This window comes from Leucopleurus acutus (assembly GCF_964270905.1).
Source record: "Leucopleurus acutus genome assembly, chromosome: 4".
NCBI classification, from domain to species: Eukaryota; Metazoa; Chordata; class Mammalia; order Artiodactyla; family Delphinidae; genus Leucopleurus; species Leucopleurus acutus.
The window spans coordinates 112,978,451-112,994,491 of record NC_139146.1 but is presented as its reverse complement, the minus strand read 5'-3'; the positions used below and the strand labels follow the sequence as shown (position 1 = coordinate 112,994,491).

The following is a 16,041-nucleotide window of genomic DNA, read 5'->3' as shown; positions in this document are numbered from 1 at the left end:
GACAAGTGCAATGAGAATCGTAATACCTAGTGCTGACAAGGGTAGTAGGAGGTAGGCACCCTCATGTGTTTCTAGCAGGAGTGCAAATTACAGCTTCTTAAAAGAGGGTAATATGTTAATATGTGTCAAAAGCTTAAATATGTGCCTATATACACTTAGGGCCAGCAATTACATGTTCAAGAATTTACCCTAATCAAACATATTTACCACAATTTCTATTAAAAATGTTTACGTCATGGTTATTTATGATCACGGAAAAATGAGGAAGAAATGTCCAACAGAGGATTGGCTAAATGAATTATTGCACAGCCACAGATGGAAAGTTATACAACAGCTTTAAAAAGATGTTGTAGAAGGATAATAAATAGCATGGGGAAAACAGGCAATAAAACTATATATGGAGCGTGATTTTACTTTTGAAAAATAAATGCATCTATATGTGTCTGTGTGCACAACACACACACACACACACACACACACACACACACACACACTACATAAATTAGGAAGACATTCACCAAGATACCAACAGCCATGATTTGGGAGAGCTTGAGTCAGGGATTTTCACTGATTTTATGCGCCTTGAATTTCACTGACTTTATTAGATGAATTCATCTGGTACTTAGGGGAAAAAATTTCTAAAGGAGAAAAAAAAAAAGCCTATAGTCCTGTTCCCTAAGGCAGGTGCTGGGTTATTAGCTCGTTAATCTATTAACCACATTTGTGATACAGCTGAATGATTTGCTTGTCTTGGTGACATATTTGAATTTTTAGCAGGGTCTTCTGTAGACAGAGAGCTTGAACCGAAGGAATGACTTCCCAGCTGACGGAGGCTTTGGCAGGTCCATATGGAGAGAGATTTACAGCAGGCTAACTTTTCAATGGTACATAAGTGAGAGGAGAAAGGCAGACATTCAGCTCACCAGGAACACTCCTCAGGTTATCCTTTCTGTCTGCTGCCCCTCTACCCATACTCCTAAATCTGCAACACAGCACACCCCGAGGGTTTTCAAATGCGGCGACCACCTAGGCTGAGCCCGACAGACAAACAGAATTCTCAGATTCCACTCATCCACTGTGACCATTGGCAACTCTCAGCTGCTTGGACTACCTGAGTTTTTCCTCAGCTCGTGTTAATTAAATGGCTATCCTTGAATCTACGTGTCTCTAGAAACTAAAGACCCAAAGGAGGGACCACCAGCCCAAACCAGGCTTTTGATGGGCGAGTTCCCAGACTTCCTGGCCGCACTGGCGCAGCCTGCTCAGATCTGAGCAGTGATTAGCATGGAGGTGCTGGGTGCTCTGTGGGCAGCGTAATAAAGGGAGGGGAGGGCAGAGCAGGGAGGGTGCCGGGTGGGGAACGGGGAAAAGAGAGAAAGAATGTACAAATGTACGCCACACAGTCTAGCTAAAATAACTGAGAACGCTAAGAACTGGGCAGAAAGCCAGAAGACTTGTCACTACTTTGTAATCCATAGCTGAAATATCTGGGGGTTCAGATTTGTCAGGAAGAATGGGATCTGTCTGGAAGATAAACCCCCTTGCACTTGTGGCGGGCTTTCTCGGCTGGTATGTGATACTCCTGTTCCGTCATCTGCCTTTGGCACACACGGCAAGGGTCCGACGAGCAGCACAAGTGCCAAACACAGCCAGTCGCCTGCTAGAGCAGAGGCCCCGGACAAAACACCACCAGCTGCTTTTTCCTTCCTCTCTCCATTTATTCTTTTCGAGAATGTCCAGAGAGGGAGGGGATTTGGAATACGATTGTCACCTGCTTCACTGGGCCTAGTTTACTCAGGAGACGAACATTCTAGGAGGGCACTCCTGTGGTCCTCCCTTCTGAATGGCTTAAAACACCCCGTGGATACTTCCCAAGTTCCGGTGACAGGTTTTTTTTTAAGAAGAATCACTGTTTCGGCACTCATAAGGCACCCAGTGATCTCAGAGAAGAGGTAAAGGAAGACAAGAAAGAGAAGGGTGGGAAAAGTAAGATTCTGTAATTTTCCTGAGGCCACAGGTAGCCAGGAATTGCTGACAGGGAGTAAATAATAGGAGCTAAATGGAAGTCGGGTTACCAGGAAGCCAGAGTCTAGGCATGCCTGTATAATCCTATGCTTTCTCCTCTGTGCAGCGGTTTAAATCACACTTCCTTCAATCAAAAGTTGTTCCAGAGGGCCTTATATGTGCTCAGCACTGTGGGGAATTCAGAAGGATAAGACCCATCCCTGCCTCAGTAATCAGTCACTTCCTATAACAGACTTTTTTTTTTTAATTTAAATGTTGAACCTTCTTTTTAATTTATTTATTTTTATTTTTGGCTGTGTTGGGTCTTCGTTTCTGTGCGAGGGCTTTCTCTAGTTGCGGCAAGCGGGGGCCACTCTTCTTCGTGGTGCACGGGCCTCCCACTGTCGTGGCCTCTCTTGTTGTGGAGCACAGGCTCCAGATGCGCAGGCTCAGTAGTTGTGGCTCACGGGCCTAGTTGCTCCGCGGCATGTGGGATCTTCCCAGACCAGGGCTCGAACCCGTGTCCCCTGCATTAGCAGGCAGATTCTCAACCACTGTGCCACCAGGGAAGCCCCTATAATAAACTTTAAACTGTCTTTTTCTTTTTTTTAGATGTTGGTGGTAGGAGTTTATTAGTCAATTTATTTATTTTTGCTGTGTTGGGTCTTCGTTTCTGTGCGAGGGCTTTCTCTAGTTGTGGCAAGCGGGGGCCATTCTTCATCGCGGTGTGCGGGCCTCTCACTATGGTGGCATCTCTTGTTGCGGAGCACAGGCTCCAGACGCGCAGGCTCAGTAGTTGTGGCTCACGGGCCTAGTTGCTCCGCGGCATGTGGGATCCTCCCAGACCAGGGCTCGAACCCGTGTCCCCTGCATTAGCAGGCAGACTCTCAACCACTGCGCCACCAGGGAAGCCCCTTAAACTGTCTTTATAGCACTGAAAGTAATGAATTCATATAATGGTAACTATTTGAAATGATCTTATTTATTTACTTATTTACTGACACTCTTCTCCCATTGAGAACGTAAGTTCCTGAACCACAGGGCAGTTTTCTGTCAGTTCACTGCTGTATCCCAGTGCCTGGGACGTGGAAGAGACTCAACAAATTATTTGCCGCATGAACAGAATGAAGGAGATGGGAATGTCACTTGAAGCAATAAGTCCCCTTTACAAGACACTCAGCAATTGAGACACCGTAATTGCTGTAGAATACCAGAGGCTTGAACATGTGTATGATTTAAAGAGCAGAACAAAATGAGCGAAGACAGACTGGTAGGATGTGCTGGGCCCCCAGACTGAATATGTGATGTGGCAGTGAAATTGGGACTGACCCTCCCGTTCTGGGGGATGTTGGAGGGGCCGTGGAAGAAACCAGCTTGACAGTGGCTGTCCCAACAGAACAGGGAGGGCTCCTATTTTCTTGAGGATTTCAGAACATCAGTTTCATAAATGCCTTTGCCAAGAGGTTCCTCCTGGGCACGGCCAGGCTGGGCTCAGCCACAAGCAGAATATAATTCCGAGACCCAGCAAGTACTGCTTTGGGCCTGGCTGCAAGGGGTCAGCGCTTCACGTCCACAAATGGTGGGGCTGCTCCAGTCAAACAAAATTCCAACAAATAATTAACTTTAGAAATTCTTCTGTTCAAACCACAGCTTTTAAATCTCAGCCAGGTCAGTATCCCATATGTAAATATTACAGGTTTTCTTCTCGTAAGTTTTCCTTCTAAATACACCTTAATGTTGGCTAAGAAACAAATCATTCCAGATTCTCATCATTTAAAGAAAATAAAATGATCTCAACTTGTGATGAATACAGTAAACCGTTCTCTATATTATATTTACTTCTCCATAATATATAAAAGTTGTTTAAAATCAGACACAAATGGCACAAAACCCTTTGTTTACTAATGCAACCTATTTGATTTGCATAAATTGAAAAATAAAGGTACAGATTTGATAATGACAATAGCTGCCTTTTATTGTCCACATACTATGTGTCAGTCATAATATATTTACATTTTCAAACATCTTTTCTAACCTTCATATTAATGGCTTAAAGTAGATAATATTATCCCCATTTTACAGTGGAGGAAACTGAGGCTCAAAGTGGTTAAATGACTTGCCCAAAGCCATACAGCAGTAAGTGGTAGAGTTGAGATTCAATTCACACAAACCTAAAAAATGTTCAGTTGCTTGATTCTTTAAGTTTCAAAATCTAAGACCACACAGCCATCAGACATAGAATAAGCTGCAGAGGTTTTTGTGTTTGTATTTTTATTCTTTCACATCTCTGTAAGCAGCAGCTAACCCTGCCTTGACTACCAGCTCACTACAGGCAAACATGGACTCTTGGCTTCATATTCGCAGGACCTCGAGCCATGGTCAATAGAGAATGAATGGAGGAGTGGGGGACAGGGAATAGGAAAGGACGATGGGAAGCAAAAATCCAAGTCTCCTAACATACATGGAGGGCTTACAGGTGCCAGGTGCCGTCCTAAACGACATGTGTGAATTCCCTCATTCAGTCTGCACAACAATGCTATATGGCAGATATCACTGTCCCTGCTTCAGCTGTAGGCAACTGAAGCACAAAGTTAAAGAATAGGCTGTTTGAAGTGACAGAGCCAAGACTGGCATCCAGGTGGTTTGGCTCCCAAGCCTATGGTCTCGTGCACTGTATCACCCTCCCGCCCGTCTCTGGGTCTGCAGTATGAAGGCAGCACCTGCCATGGGTACACACAGCTCCATCCTCAAACTTTTGCGAATACTGGAAGTTTTAAGTAGACAAAGCAAACGCTGATACACATATAAAAATTGGCTACATTCTGCTCTTTCTCGACTCAAGGTCTACAGACTTGAGCTAGTCATTTTAAACTAATCTTGCACGGTGTGTGTTAGTTTGGTTGTTTTAACTTTTCTTCTTATGGGCTTTTATATCTATGATTTGTGTGTACAGTTCAGTAGTCCCACCAGAGTGAAAAAGAAGTTGATTGAAAAGAGGGGCAAGACAGGCAAGGAAGAATGTTCTCAGGATGGGCGAGCTCAGTCTGGATCTAGATTTAGATTTAATACCAAGGTTTCTAAGAAGAGGTAATGACATCACCACTCTGGTAGAGAGAATACAGTAAGTCCAGGACAAGTGGAACCTAAGAGCCATGGGGGAAGGGTGCAAGGTCACGTGGTGTTGGGGGGTGGGACAAAGAACATCCATACATGGGTCAAGCTTGACCATCAGGCTGGGGTTAAGGGATGGGCTGTTAATTCCTAGAAAAGGGTCACAACAGAACAGGTGGCAGGAACCAAAGGAGAACACCAGTCCTAGGACCTAGTGTCCATGGGGTCAAGAAGGAATGTTGGACCAGATCCAGGTGGTGGCAAAAGAAGCCTAGGGATTAAGGCAGAAGCCTGAGAGCCAGGCCTAAAAGTGAGTTCTAGGCATTGAGAGGGTGACTACTCCTTGGCCCTCCCTGCTGTAGGGAAGAGGCAACTTACACATTGCCGGTGTCCGATTTAGACTGGTATAAAAACTGGATGGGGCTTCCCTGGTGGCGCAGTGGTTGAGAGTCCGCCTGCCGACGCGGGGGACGTGGGTTCATGCCCCGGTCCGGGAGGATCCCACATGCCGTGGAGCGGCTGGGCCCGTGAGCCATGGCCGCTGAGCCTGTGCATCCGGAGCCTGTGCTCCACAACGGGAGGGGCCACAACAGTGAGAGGCCCACGTACCGCAAAAAAGAAAGAAAGAAAGAAAGAAAAAAACTGGGTGGTGCTGATCCTTCAGGTAAAGTGATCAAAGCGTCAAACTCTCAAGTTGGGGAAGGCAGAGGAAATGAAGCAGTGACTGGTACGGGACACAAAATGTGATCTATATTTACAATGCTATTCAGTTTAATCAAGCACAAGGTTATAACAATAATATTAATATATGCACACATGTGTACACGTTTGTAAGCATATGTATATATGTGTGTATACACCAAAAAACTCAGGGGAAGCGTGGCAGTGATAAAGGCCCCTAAGGATGCAGTTCTCTGGCAGGACGCAGGGCCTTCTTCCACCCCTCCCTGGTTTACCTGCTCTGACTCTTTCATTGAAGAGTCATTGTGTCTACGTGCCAATTGGCTCTGCCCCAAATTTCTCACTCTCCCTTGTATCCAACATAGGGAGCATGAATATTAATCAGGTAATTTCTGGTAATGCGTTTCCTCAGCACAGTGTTCACTTTCTTCTGGTTTTGATGGGTCAATAAAGTGCCAATTGACGCCAGCCAGAACATAAATGACCCTGCCAGGAGGAATCAGTCCAAAACGACCTGTTGCTACCATAAAATGGCAGGCTCATTTTGAAAAGTTTAGCACTTTCTGGAAGAGCGCTGGTTCACTGACCGATTTCTAAGGTCAACGGGGAAAAGTCACCAAAAGTGGTGCAAGCACAAATATTTCAAATAATTCCAACAATGAGAAAGCTTATTTATAAGGAAAGATTATTTGTGCAATCTCAGCGTGGAAACAGTATATGGAAATTGATCACAAGTTTATCTTTAATTTTTAAGATCATTCTCTTTCTCCTCTTCTCTCTCTCCCCTTGCTCTCCCTTTTCTTCTCATTTTATGTATAAAAATGCAACCAGGCTGAACTAAAGCAAATTGGTTTAATTCCCTGGAGGGAGCATGAACAAATTTTCCCAGCAACTTTCTACTAAGGCATTTGTGTATGGGTATGTGGATGGAATGTGGAAGCAGTCAGCTACGTAAACCAGGAATCAAATGAAACATTACCCATTTCGAAGTGCCCTGAAACAGCATTAACATCCCCAGTTAAAACACTGGGCTTGGGAGAAAGAAAAGTGGCCAGAAAGGAAAAGATAAAAGTAAACATGTAGGTGGGACATGTGGTAGAGGGGAGGTGGTACGGAGGGAAGAATAAAATCCACAGGGAATTAATTCCCTTTCAAAAGCAAATCTGTCGCAGGAGTGCTAGCAGGAGGTCTCTTTGATGGTATAGAAGAAAGGAGTAAAGAATACATTCAATAATTTCATCAAATTGAAATTTCAGCAGTTTACCTAAATTGCCAAACCATTAGACACCTACAAACGTGTTTGTATGCACCCACTTTGAGCTTTTCTAAAATAACAGGTGAACAGAACATGATTGTAATAAACATTAAGGGTTCTTTTCTCTTTTACGGCTGAGACTTCTGTTGAAACACTGGTCCTTCAGGATCACCAAGGGGTAGGACGTTCCTTCATTCCTCAAACAGTTGTTCAACAAACGCTGCACAAATCTGAACTCTTTGTGCAGCCCTGATGTTGGGGATACAGAGTTACAGAAGAATTCTTACAGATCTCAAAGAGATCTATAATGCGACTGGCCCCTGGTCCCGCTCTCCTCACATCCGCATGGCATACACAGTACCAGTGTTTCCTCTCAGGATGGTTTCCACAGTCCCGTGGACTCTGCCTATGACCACGACCTGGAGTGGAGATGGCCAGCAGCCTCCTCCACAGAGGACCTTCGAGCTCATTTGGCCTGCACACCTGATGAATAAATTGCATTTGTTCTCTTTCACCATTTTCCTTCCAAATGATTTTTCTAAAAATCTAACCAAGGACATGCAAGAAAGGAGCCTACAGTTGCTTACAGCTCTGGGTGGTCCCAGATGGCTTGGGGGCAGGGGATGGCTTTCTCAGTGGCCCGGCCGACCGTGGCCCAGTCAGTGATTACCTGCACAGGAGTGGCGGTCTTGGTAGAAGCCGTTCCCACAGGTGGACACGCACTGGCCATGCTGCATCAGCAGGGGAGGCTGGCAGGAAGAGCACTCTAGCCCACTGGTGCACATGGAACACTGAGGCTGGCAGGCTGACTCGGACAAGGTTGGGAGAAAGAGAAAGGGAATCTCTGATGAGTTCAAGGGCACCACCCAGTGCCAATTCCTACACAGCCCAATTCTGAGGCTCTGGAGACACAGAGAACCAAACACGCAGGGAAATAACTCTAGAGCCTTCATTTACGTAGTACATATTTCATGCCAGGCACTGTGCAAAGTGCTTTACATATATGAATACATTTAATCTTCACAATAACTCTACGGGGTAGAGAGTATTAATCCCAATGTTAATACTCATCGAGGTTAAGTAACCTGCTCGAGGTCAAGGTCACATGAAGCTGGCATTGGAAGCCAGGTAGTTAGGCTCAGGGGTCTATACTCTTTTCTTCTTATCCAATTGCCCCCAATATCTTTCTCACTCAACCATTTTACAAGAATATCCCTTATGGCAGAGATATAAACAACTTCCAAAAAGGCTGAAGATTATGAATCAGGAGAAAGAGTAGGGAGAAGTGAATAATTACAAAAATAATAAAAGTGGTTGATTTTTATTGAGGCCTGACTACATCCTAGACACTATTCTAGGCATTTTACATGTATTGACACATGTAATCCTCTCAAGACCCTCCTGAGGAAGGTACCGTTATTACCCCACTTTACAGGTAAGAATACTGAGGCACAGAGAGGTTATACTCACAGCCAGGATATGAACCTACACACTCTTAAATGGATAATTAACCCCACGAGTCAGAGATAGGAGAAAAAGTAACTATGATTTGGCCTCAACCAAGCCGAATTCTCCCAGGTAAGAGCTTCCTCCCAGATGCACTATAAGAATTCTGATTGCACATGAACCCATTCTGGATCCTCTGGTAACCCACAAGAGATAAGCTCTGTTACCAACTATCTGTGTGATATTAAGCAAGCCAGCTAATTCTCTGGCCCACAGATTTCCCATCTGCGAAATGAGAAAGTTCTCATAAGTGATCTCGAAGGTTCATGTCAACTCTAAAGTTCTATCTTGGATTATAGGAGGGTATTTTTTTTTAAGATTTTTTTGATGTGGACCATTTTTAAAGTCTTTATTGAATCTGTTACAATATTGCTTCTGTTTTATGATTTGGTTTTTTGGCTGCAAGGCATGGGGGATCCTAGCTCCCCGAACAGGGATTGAACCCGCAACCCCTGCATTGGAAGGTGAAGTCTTAACCACTGGACCACCAGGGAAGACCCTATACGAGGGTTTTAATAACTGACACCAAGCATCCCAATGACTATCCTTGAAAGTTTTCAAAAGTGAAAACTCCAGCCATGACTACCTAGTAAGCATCTGACTGCCCCATCATCTACCTCCCCGGGAAGCCTGGAAACACCCGTCAAATGTTAGAAGAAAGAGACTTGCAAGTAGAGAGGTCAGGTAGCCTACGGATGACATTACTCCCTTCTAATGGTTTTTGGAAATTGTTCATTTCCTGTGCCATGACCCCATCCTGGGCACCAGGGAGCCTCAGTCCCCCTCTGGGCTGTCTGCCTGGAGCCGTACCTAAACAGAGAGCACCGGCTTGGTAAAATCCCAGACCACAGCTGTGCACACACCGTCCGTTCCGCAGCATCTTTGTGGGGTCCTGACAGAGGTCACAGTGGTCTGGCGACTGAGAGCAGGTCAAGCAGTCTGGGTGGCAATGAACTACAATCAAGGACAAAGAGGAGAGCTCAGTAAAGACCACGTGATTTCTCTTACATCCTACAAACAAAGGATCTATGGGGTATATGGACCTGTATAGACCACGGAGAACAGAAAACTCTGGTCCCTATGAAAAAGGACCCCAAACAGCAAAATTGATTTCAATGCAAGATTTCAAGGAATTGCTCCTTGTCTGAAATACCATCACTGTCTCCTGTCTCCTGTCTCCTTAGAGTGAAGATGCTAAAAACATTACCAAACTAGCCCTACTGAATGCTTCTACCTCCTAGAATACCTCTAGAAATAGGAATGACTAGTGCCGTAATACTGAATAGATGATTTAAGCAGATTCAATAATTTATAATTTCTTAAATGTTCTTCTTAACCTTTGATGTGCATAAAAGGTTAGGACATAAAACCTACACTGCTTAAAAACAGTTATTATTTTCTTCAAAAAATACAGTCAGTTTTCTTCTTTTTCTCCAAGATTTCAAATCTCATTCCCAGTAATTGGGATCATCGCTGAACTTAGTGGTATTTGTCAGCAAAGGACGTTTTCAGTTTTCGAAGTTGTCAAGGACCTAATTTTCAAGGTATGGGACATTATAATATGCTAAATATTTGTTTTGGAAAGCCCAGAGAGCCACTTTAGTGAAGGTAACGTAATTAAACCCTAAAGTTGCTATTCTTTTCCCATGGTAAACTCTTCACAGAGACACTGATTAGCCAGAATACATTGAGTACAAGGGCAACTGCCTATATGAAAAACTGCAACCCATGGATGAAAACAATTAATTATGAAATATGAATAGAAGGAAATGCCACTTCTCCAAGAGAGACTGAGCTTATAGGCAAATTACTGCTCAGCCAGAGCAACTTTAGTGCTTGCCAACAATTATTAACTGGAACTAATTCAACCCCAGGTGATTCGAAGGCAGAGTTGCAGAACAAGTAGATAAAATTTTCTTTTGGAAGAAATTCATGAGTCTTTAAACTTCAAAAACCCATCTGAGAACTCCAAAAGCCATCTGTTTAACAGTTCACCTTAAAGAAATGAACGTCCATAACAAACTTTCAGCAATTTTTCTTCTATCTTCAACAATGGAACAGTCCTAATGCATATATTTGCTTTTATAAGTTGTCAAATATTATGTTATTTGATGTTCACAATAATTTTGCAAGGTAGATAAGGCTGTTTTATCAACAAGAAAATTAAGATTCGGAGAGGACCAATGACTTGTGCAAGGTCACATACTCATAATCAGTAGACTTTGGCAAATACATGGACAAAGCATCATTTGTTAGAAAAATTAAGAATAAACAAACAAACAAACCCAGTGGGTGACTAAAGAAAATGAAGCAAGGGGTGGGAGGAGAGGAGATCTCTCTGAATTTTTTGGCAGTAAAAACATCTCAGCAGAAATAAACTGGACATGGACCCACCTGATGTGCAATCTGGACAGCACTGTCCCTTCACCACCTGAGCTAGTGTGGCTACCGGACACGGAGGACAAGAGGGCTCGTAGCAAGTTACCTGAGCCCCCCGGCACTCACACAGCTTGCAAGGGCCATCCTCCCACTTCTCCCCCTCCTGCAGGAAACGGTAAAGAATGACACTGTTACCAGAGTGCAAAGATTCAGAAGATAGTTTGCTGGTGGAGAAGGTATAATTTCCATAAGAGACAAGGTGAAGGCTCCTTGTCAAGCCTAACTCAAAGCTAACTCTGAAATAGGACAGTGGTAGAAGAGTTCTAAATTTAAAAGGATAGTATCTCTCCTTCTTTGTTTATAATTGGTTTATTTTAATGTAGAACCCAGGCAGAAAGATAAAGTGCGAAAGCATACTGGAACTTCCAGAATAAGCAAGAAGCATATAACACTTGTTTCTCAAACCTATCTCAGCAAAAAAAAAAACCAAACAAACAAAAAAAAAAACAAAAAAAACACACACACACAAAAGGGGATTACTATGTACCTAGTGATTAGCAGGTACATTAAATACAGTCTTTATAATAACAGTAGGAATCTGTTTAAAACCCTGAATTTCCTTATTGTTATTACAGTAAGAGTAACAGTAGGGTCATTGTATTTTTTAAATGACAGCCCTTGCATGCCCACTTTTAGTGGGCTGTGGATGTGCCACAGACTTTCTCACACTGAATATTCTTTTCAGCCAAGCAAACAATGGTAATAAACATTAGTACTTTGAGAGAGAGTCCAAAGTGAATTATAATGATCAATTCCTTTTTGCTTGCTGTCCTATTCACCCTGGAGATAGAAAGGAGAAAAGGTTCCTACAAGAATGTTTAGGGAGATGAAAAGGTAAAACAAAACAGAATAAGAGAGCATACTTGAAAATAAAGCTCTGATAAAATGTTTATTAAGCCAGCTGATATTAAGCATTCCAAACAATTAATGTGACAGTGTTCAGCAACAGTGAATGACAGTGTTAGAAAAATGAGGAATATTATCTTGAGAAGGTAGAATTGCTTTTCTTCCATTTCAAGGCAGACTGGGTTCCTGGCCCCCTCATCCTATAACCTCAAAAACTGTAAGCTTCCTCATGTGAACAAACCGCTTGCACTTTCCCTTAAAAAGAAATCATACAACGTTGTCTTGCAAACAACTTAGAGAGAATGAACACTCAGTAGTGCCTGGGGAACAAACACACCCCAGACCCCAAAAGCTCTCTCTTCAGTGCTTTGCAGTACATGAAATTGTGCTGATGGGTAAACCGAGTTTTCCAGGCCAGAAAAATTGAGGAGAAAATCATCACAAGAAAGGGAAAGGACTTGTGTAGGAGCTTGTAGTTGGAGATGTGTTAATTATCATTCGTGGGGCAAAAAAATAAGCTAAAGAAAGGAGGATAGGGCTTCCCTGGTGGCGCAGTGGTTGAGAGTCCGCCTGCCGATTCAGGGGACGTGGGTTCGTGCCCCGGTCCGGGAAGATCCCGCATGCCGCGGAGCGGCTGGGCCCGTGAGCCATGGCCGCTGAGCCTGCACATCCGGAGCCTGTGCTCCGCAGCAGGAGAGGCTACAACAGTGAGAGGCCCGCGTACCACAAAAAAAAAAAAAAAAGAAAAGAAAGGACGATAAGTTCAATAAGTCCAAGTCTTGGTTATCATTACAATTCTTAATCCCAGACCACATTGTCAGCAAATATGCCTGTTAGAAATACTAAGGCACTAAGTTTCCCCAGGACAGTTTATGCAGATAATTGCTTAAAAGAATTTTATACATATCTATGTACAAGCTAAAAATCTATACTTACTGGAATATGTTTAACTTTACTCGCATTTGAGGACATCTAGGAACAGAAAGAAACAGAAACATATTTATTATTATACCACTAAAAACACCATGAGGCTGATCTTTTCATTTTTTCATTAGGAAACATCCATTCCTCCCCAAGTAACAAGCAACTTCATTCACTGGTTATAAGTAGAAATAAAATCTATCTATATCAGAAACAAGCAATATGAGGTGAGGACAACATGCCTAGCGAATATTTTTGAGTTCTTATTCTCACTTTGTGCTGGGGTATCTGGCTTCAATTCCCCTCAATACGAAGGACTTTGCAGTCAAGAGATCTAAGCTTATAAGAGCAAATTCTTGAAACTTATATGATACTGGAGCATCATGGGGATTTGTGCTTATTTCAAACAACTTGCTTTTGTTTAATTCCACTGGGCTTAATTTACCTCCAAAAATGGACAGGGAAATTAATACTGTGATTGAGAGAGAAAACTTGAGTTCAATATTTACAGAATTTAATCTCCTAAATTCTTAGGAAACAAGGATGACTAAATGATGAAATATCAATATGAAACAAACAATGCCAACAGCATGATAATAACCATAGTAATGATCACATTTTTAAGCTTTCTTATACGTCAGATATTGTTCTAAGTTTATACATATCATCTCAATAGACCAATGAGGTAAGTACTATTTTTATCTCTATAACTGAGGATTAAGTAACTTGCCCAAGGTCACAGTCAGTATGTGGCAAAGTAGGGATTTGAACTTAGAGCCTGAATGTTAACCCTATGCAATACTACATGCCCAGCTTATACAAAAAACTGGCAGGTTGACAGATGCAGTTTACCCAAATCGGGAGGAAAAAGGGTGTAGGAATCACTTCACAAATCAAAGTACCTAATCCTAATTCTTATAATCCCTTTTTGATTGATCAATGATGCAATTGTACTTATGATCAACTGGCATACTTTTAAGAACACTTTGAATTTATCAACATTCCAAGAACCCCATGTGGAAAATAAGGGCTATATAAATAGAGCAAATTTGAAGAGATTAAGATAAATATTTTTTCCTTTGGGGTATATAATAAAAAAAGTACAGACTTAGGGAGAAATAAAGCTTTAGCTAATAGAGTTTTAGAGTTGGACTATTGCAAAAACCTTCTAAATGGACCACCTACTTCCACTCTTGCCCCCCGTCCGTCACTGGCCCACGTGGCAGCAAAAGTAATCCTTTTGCACGTAAGCCCCATCACAGCACTGTTCTGATCAAAACTGCCCAGAAGCTCCCATCGACATCAGGGTAAAACCAGGGTCCAGGCTACCTGCTGGATCTCATCTAAACTCCTTTCCTCCTCATTACTTGCCTCCAGCCAAACTCACTTTCTTGGACATGCCAAGCGCACTTCTGCTTCACTGTTTTTTTTAATTTCCTGATCCCTCTTCCTGGTATGTTTCTCCCCCAAGATATCCCTGGTTCGCTCCCTCACTTCCTTCAGGTTTTGCTCAAATTTCTCCTCATGAGAAGACTTCCCCCATCATCTGATGTAAAAGAGCAACTCCCCCCCTCAGTTACTCCCCAGCTGTCTTGTTTTCCAGGCAGCACCCGTCACCACCTGACACGTGTGTTTGTTGTGTGTGTCCCCACGCTAGAACGGAAACTCCCTGAGAGCAGGGACTCTGCATGCTGTGTCGGCTTCTGTATCTCCAATACCGGGAACATAGTAGGTGTGCAATCACGTTCGTTAAACAAATGAATGGGTAAAAGAAATGAGAAGGAAATGCCCCCTTATTAAATTAGTTTTGGATGATTAATTTTTGTTAGTCTTCGGTCATTAGCCTGATACTCACAAATTCTGCATTTTCTTCATATACACAATAACCATTCCTTGAAACGCATTCAGGACAGCATTTTCCATCTAAGTGAATTAATTCTTCACCCTGTAGAAGTAAGGGTTGCACGGGCACATATCAAATTAACATCTCCAGGTAGCAGCGCTGAATTGCGAAGCGGCTGAATTCCCTGACTGGAGTGAAAAACCTTAACCCACCCCTCTCCTTTGGCCCACGGCTTATTCCATCTCCCCTGTGCTATCTTCCTATGAAAAGCCTAGTCAATACAGCTCACCCCTTCCTCCAAGTGCTTTTGCTTTCCAGTTCTGGTGATACTTATGCATGATTTCCTACCCATGACCAGGAATTCACACGAAGAAGAAGAATGGCCAAGAGTAATGTTATAGTCTTGGAAAGTTATGAGTTTCAGAAAAGGATCAGGCTACCTTAAATATACAAGGCTTGAACTTGTGAGTTGGTTTCATTAACAGTGCTCAAATCAAACCAACACCTTCCCCTGAATACAAAATCAGACACATCCCTATATGCACAGACGAAGTCTCAGGCATAAATTAAGCAGCAGAAGACTAATTTCTATTCACTATTCTGAAACTGTTATCCAGTTCACATAATCACTATTTAAAAAACTATAAGGGGAAGGAAAGACATGCCACACTAGGAAGGTAGATATTAAACTTTCAAAGTTATCATTTTAACTTTCCAACATCAATCATTTCAAATCTTTTATTTTTACACAAATAATAAATGCTTACTATAAAAAATTAAATAATTCTGAATTCTATAACTTAGAAAACATAATTTCACTGTAGTCCTACCTCCCAGGGAAGCGGCTATTAAAAATACAACCTCTATTTACAATTTTTCATATGCATATACTAACATCTAATATCTATAGGCTAAAGAGTATTCTTTAAAGCACTTTCCACTTTCTAAAGATATATCTACTTTCTAAAAGATGGTGATGTTTCTTTACATGAAGACATTATTTAATTTGTGATTTATATTACATTTGAAGTGCAAAAACCATCATAGGTAAAAATGGAATAATGTAAAATTGCATAAACAGAATAATCACAATATTTTATGTTTAAAAACTCTGTGCACAAAAGAAAAATATAAAATAAAAGCATTAGTTGTCTTTGAATTGTAGCATTATGAATGGACTTTAAAGTCTTTTCTATTTCTCAAGTCTTCAATTTTCTAAAATGAATATGTATTATTTTAATGAAGGAAAAGATCCCTTTTAAAAGAAACACAAAAATATATGAATGACTGTAACTTTTTATAGTATGTGAAAAGTTATTTCAAAAAGGAGGGAGTTAGATAGATCACTGTTCCTCAAAATTTCATGCCAACCAGAGGCCAACGGAGAGCAGAGTGTGCTATAAGGAACAGACGTATTTACATATAAACTGTTTTG

General features: G+C 42.1%; 1 protein-coding gene across 1 annotated transcript in view; it reads right to left on the bottom strand.

The window, feature by feature from the left end:
* Positions 1-16,041, bottom strand: part of FRAS1 (Fraser extracellular matrix complex subunit 1) — a gene marked incomplete at its 3' end in the record, with an annotated part of 462,769 nt that overhangs the window by 232,293 nt on the left and 214,435 nt on the right. Inside the window, exons 10-14 of the mRNA XM_082837588.1 lie at positions 14,619-14,708; positions 12,779-12,814; positions 10,952-11,099; positions 9,368-9,511; positions 7,722-7,856 (exon numbers count right to left, since the gene is read on the bottom strand). Coding sequence (XP_082693714.1) covers positions 7,722-7,856; positions 9,368-9,511; positions 10,952-11,099; positions 12,779-12,814; positions 14,619-14,708 — 553 coding nt within the window. The remainder of the gene's footprint in view (positions 1-7,721; positions 7,857-9,367; positions 9,512-10,951; positions 11,100-12,778; positions 12,815-14,618; positions 14,709-16,041) is intronic.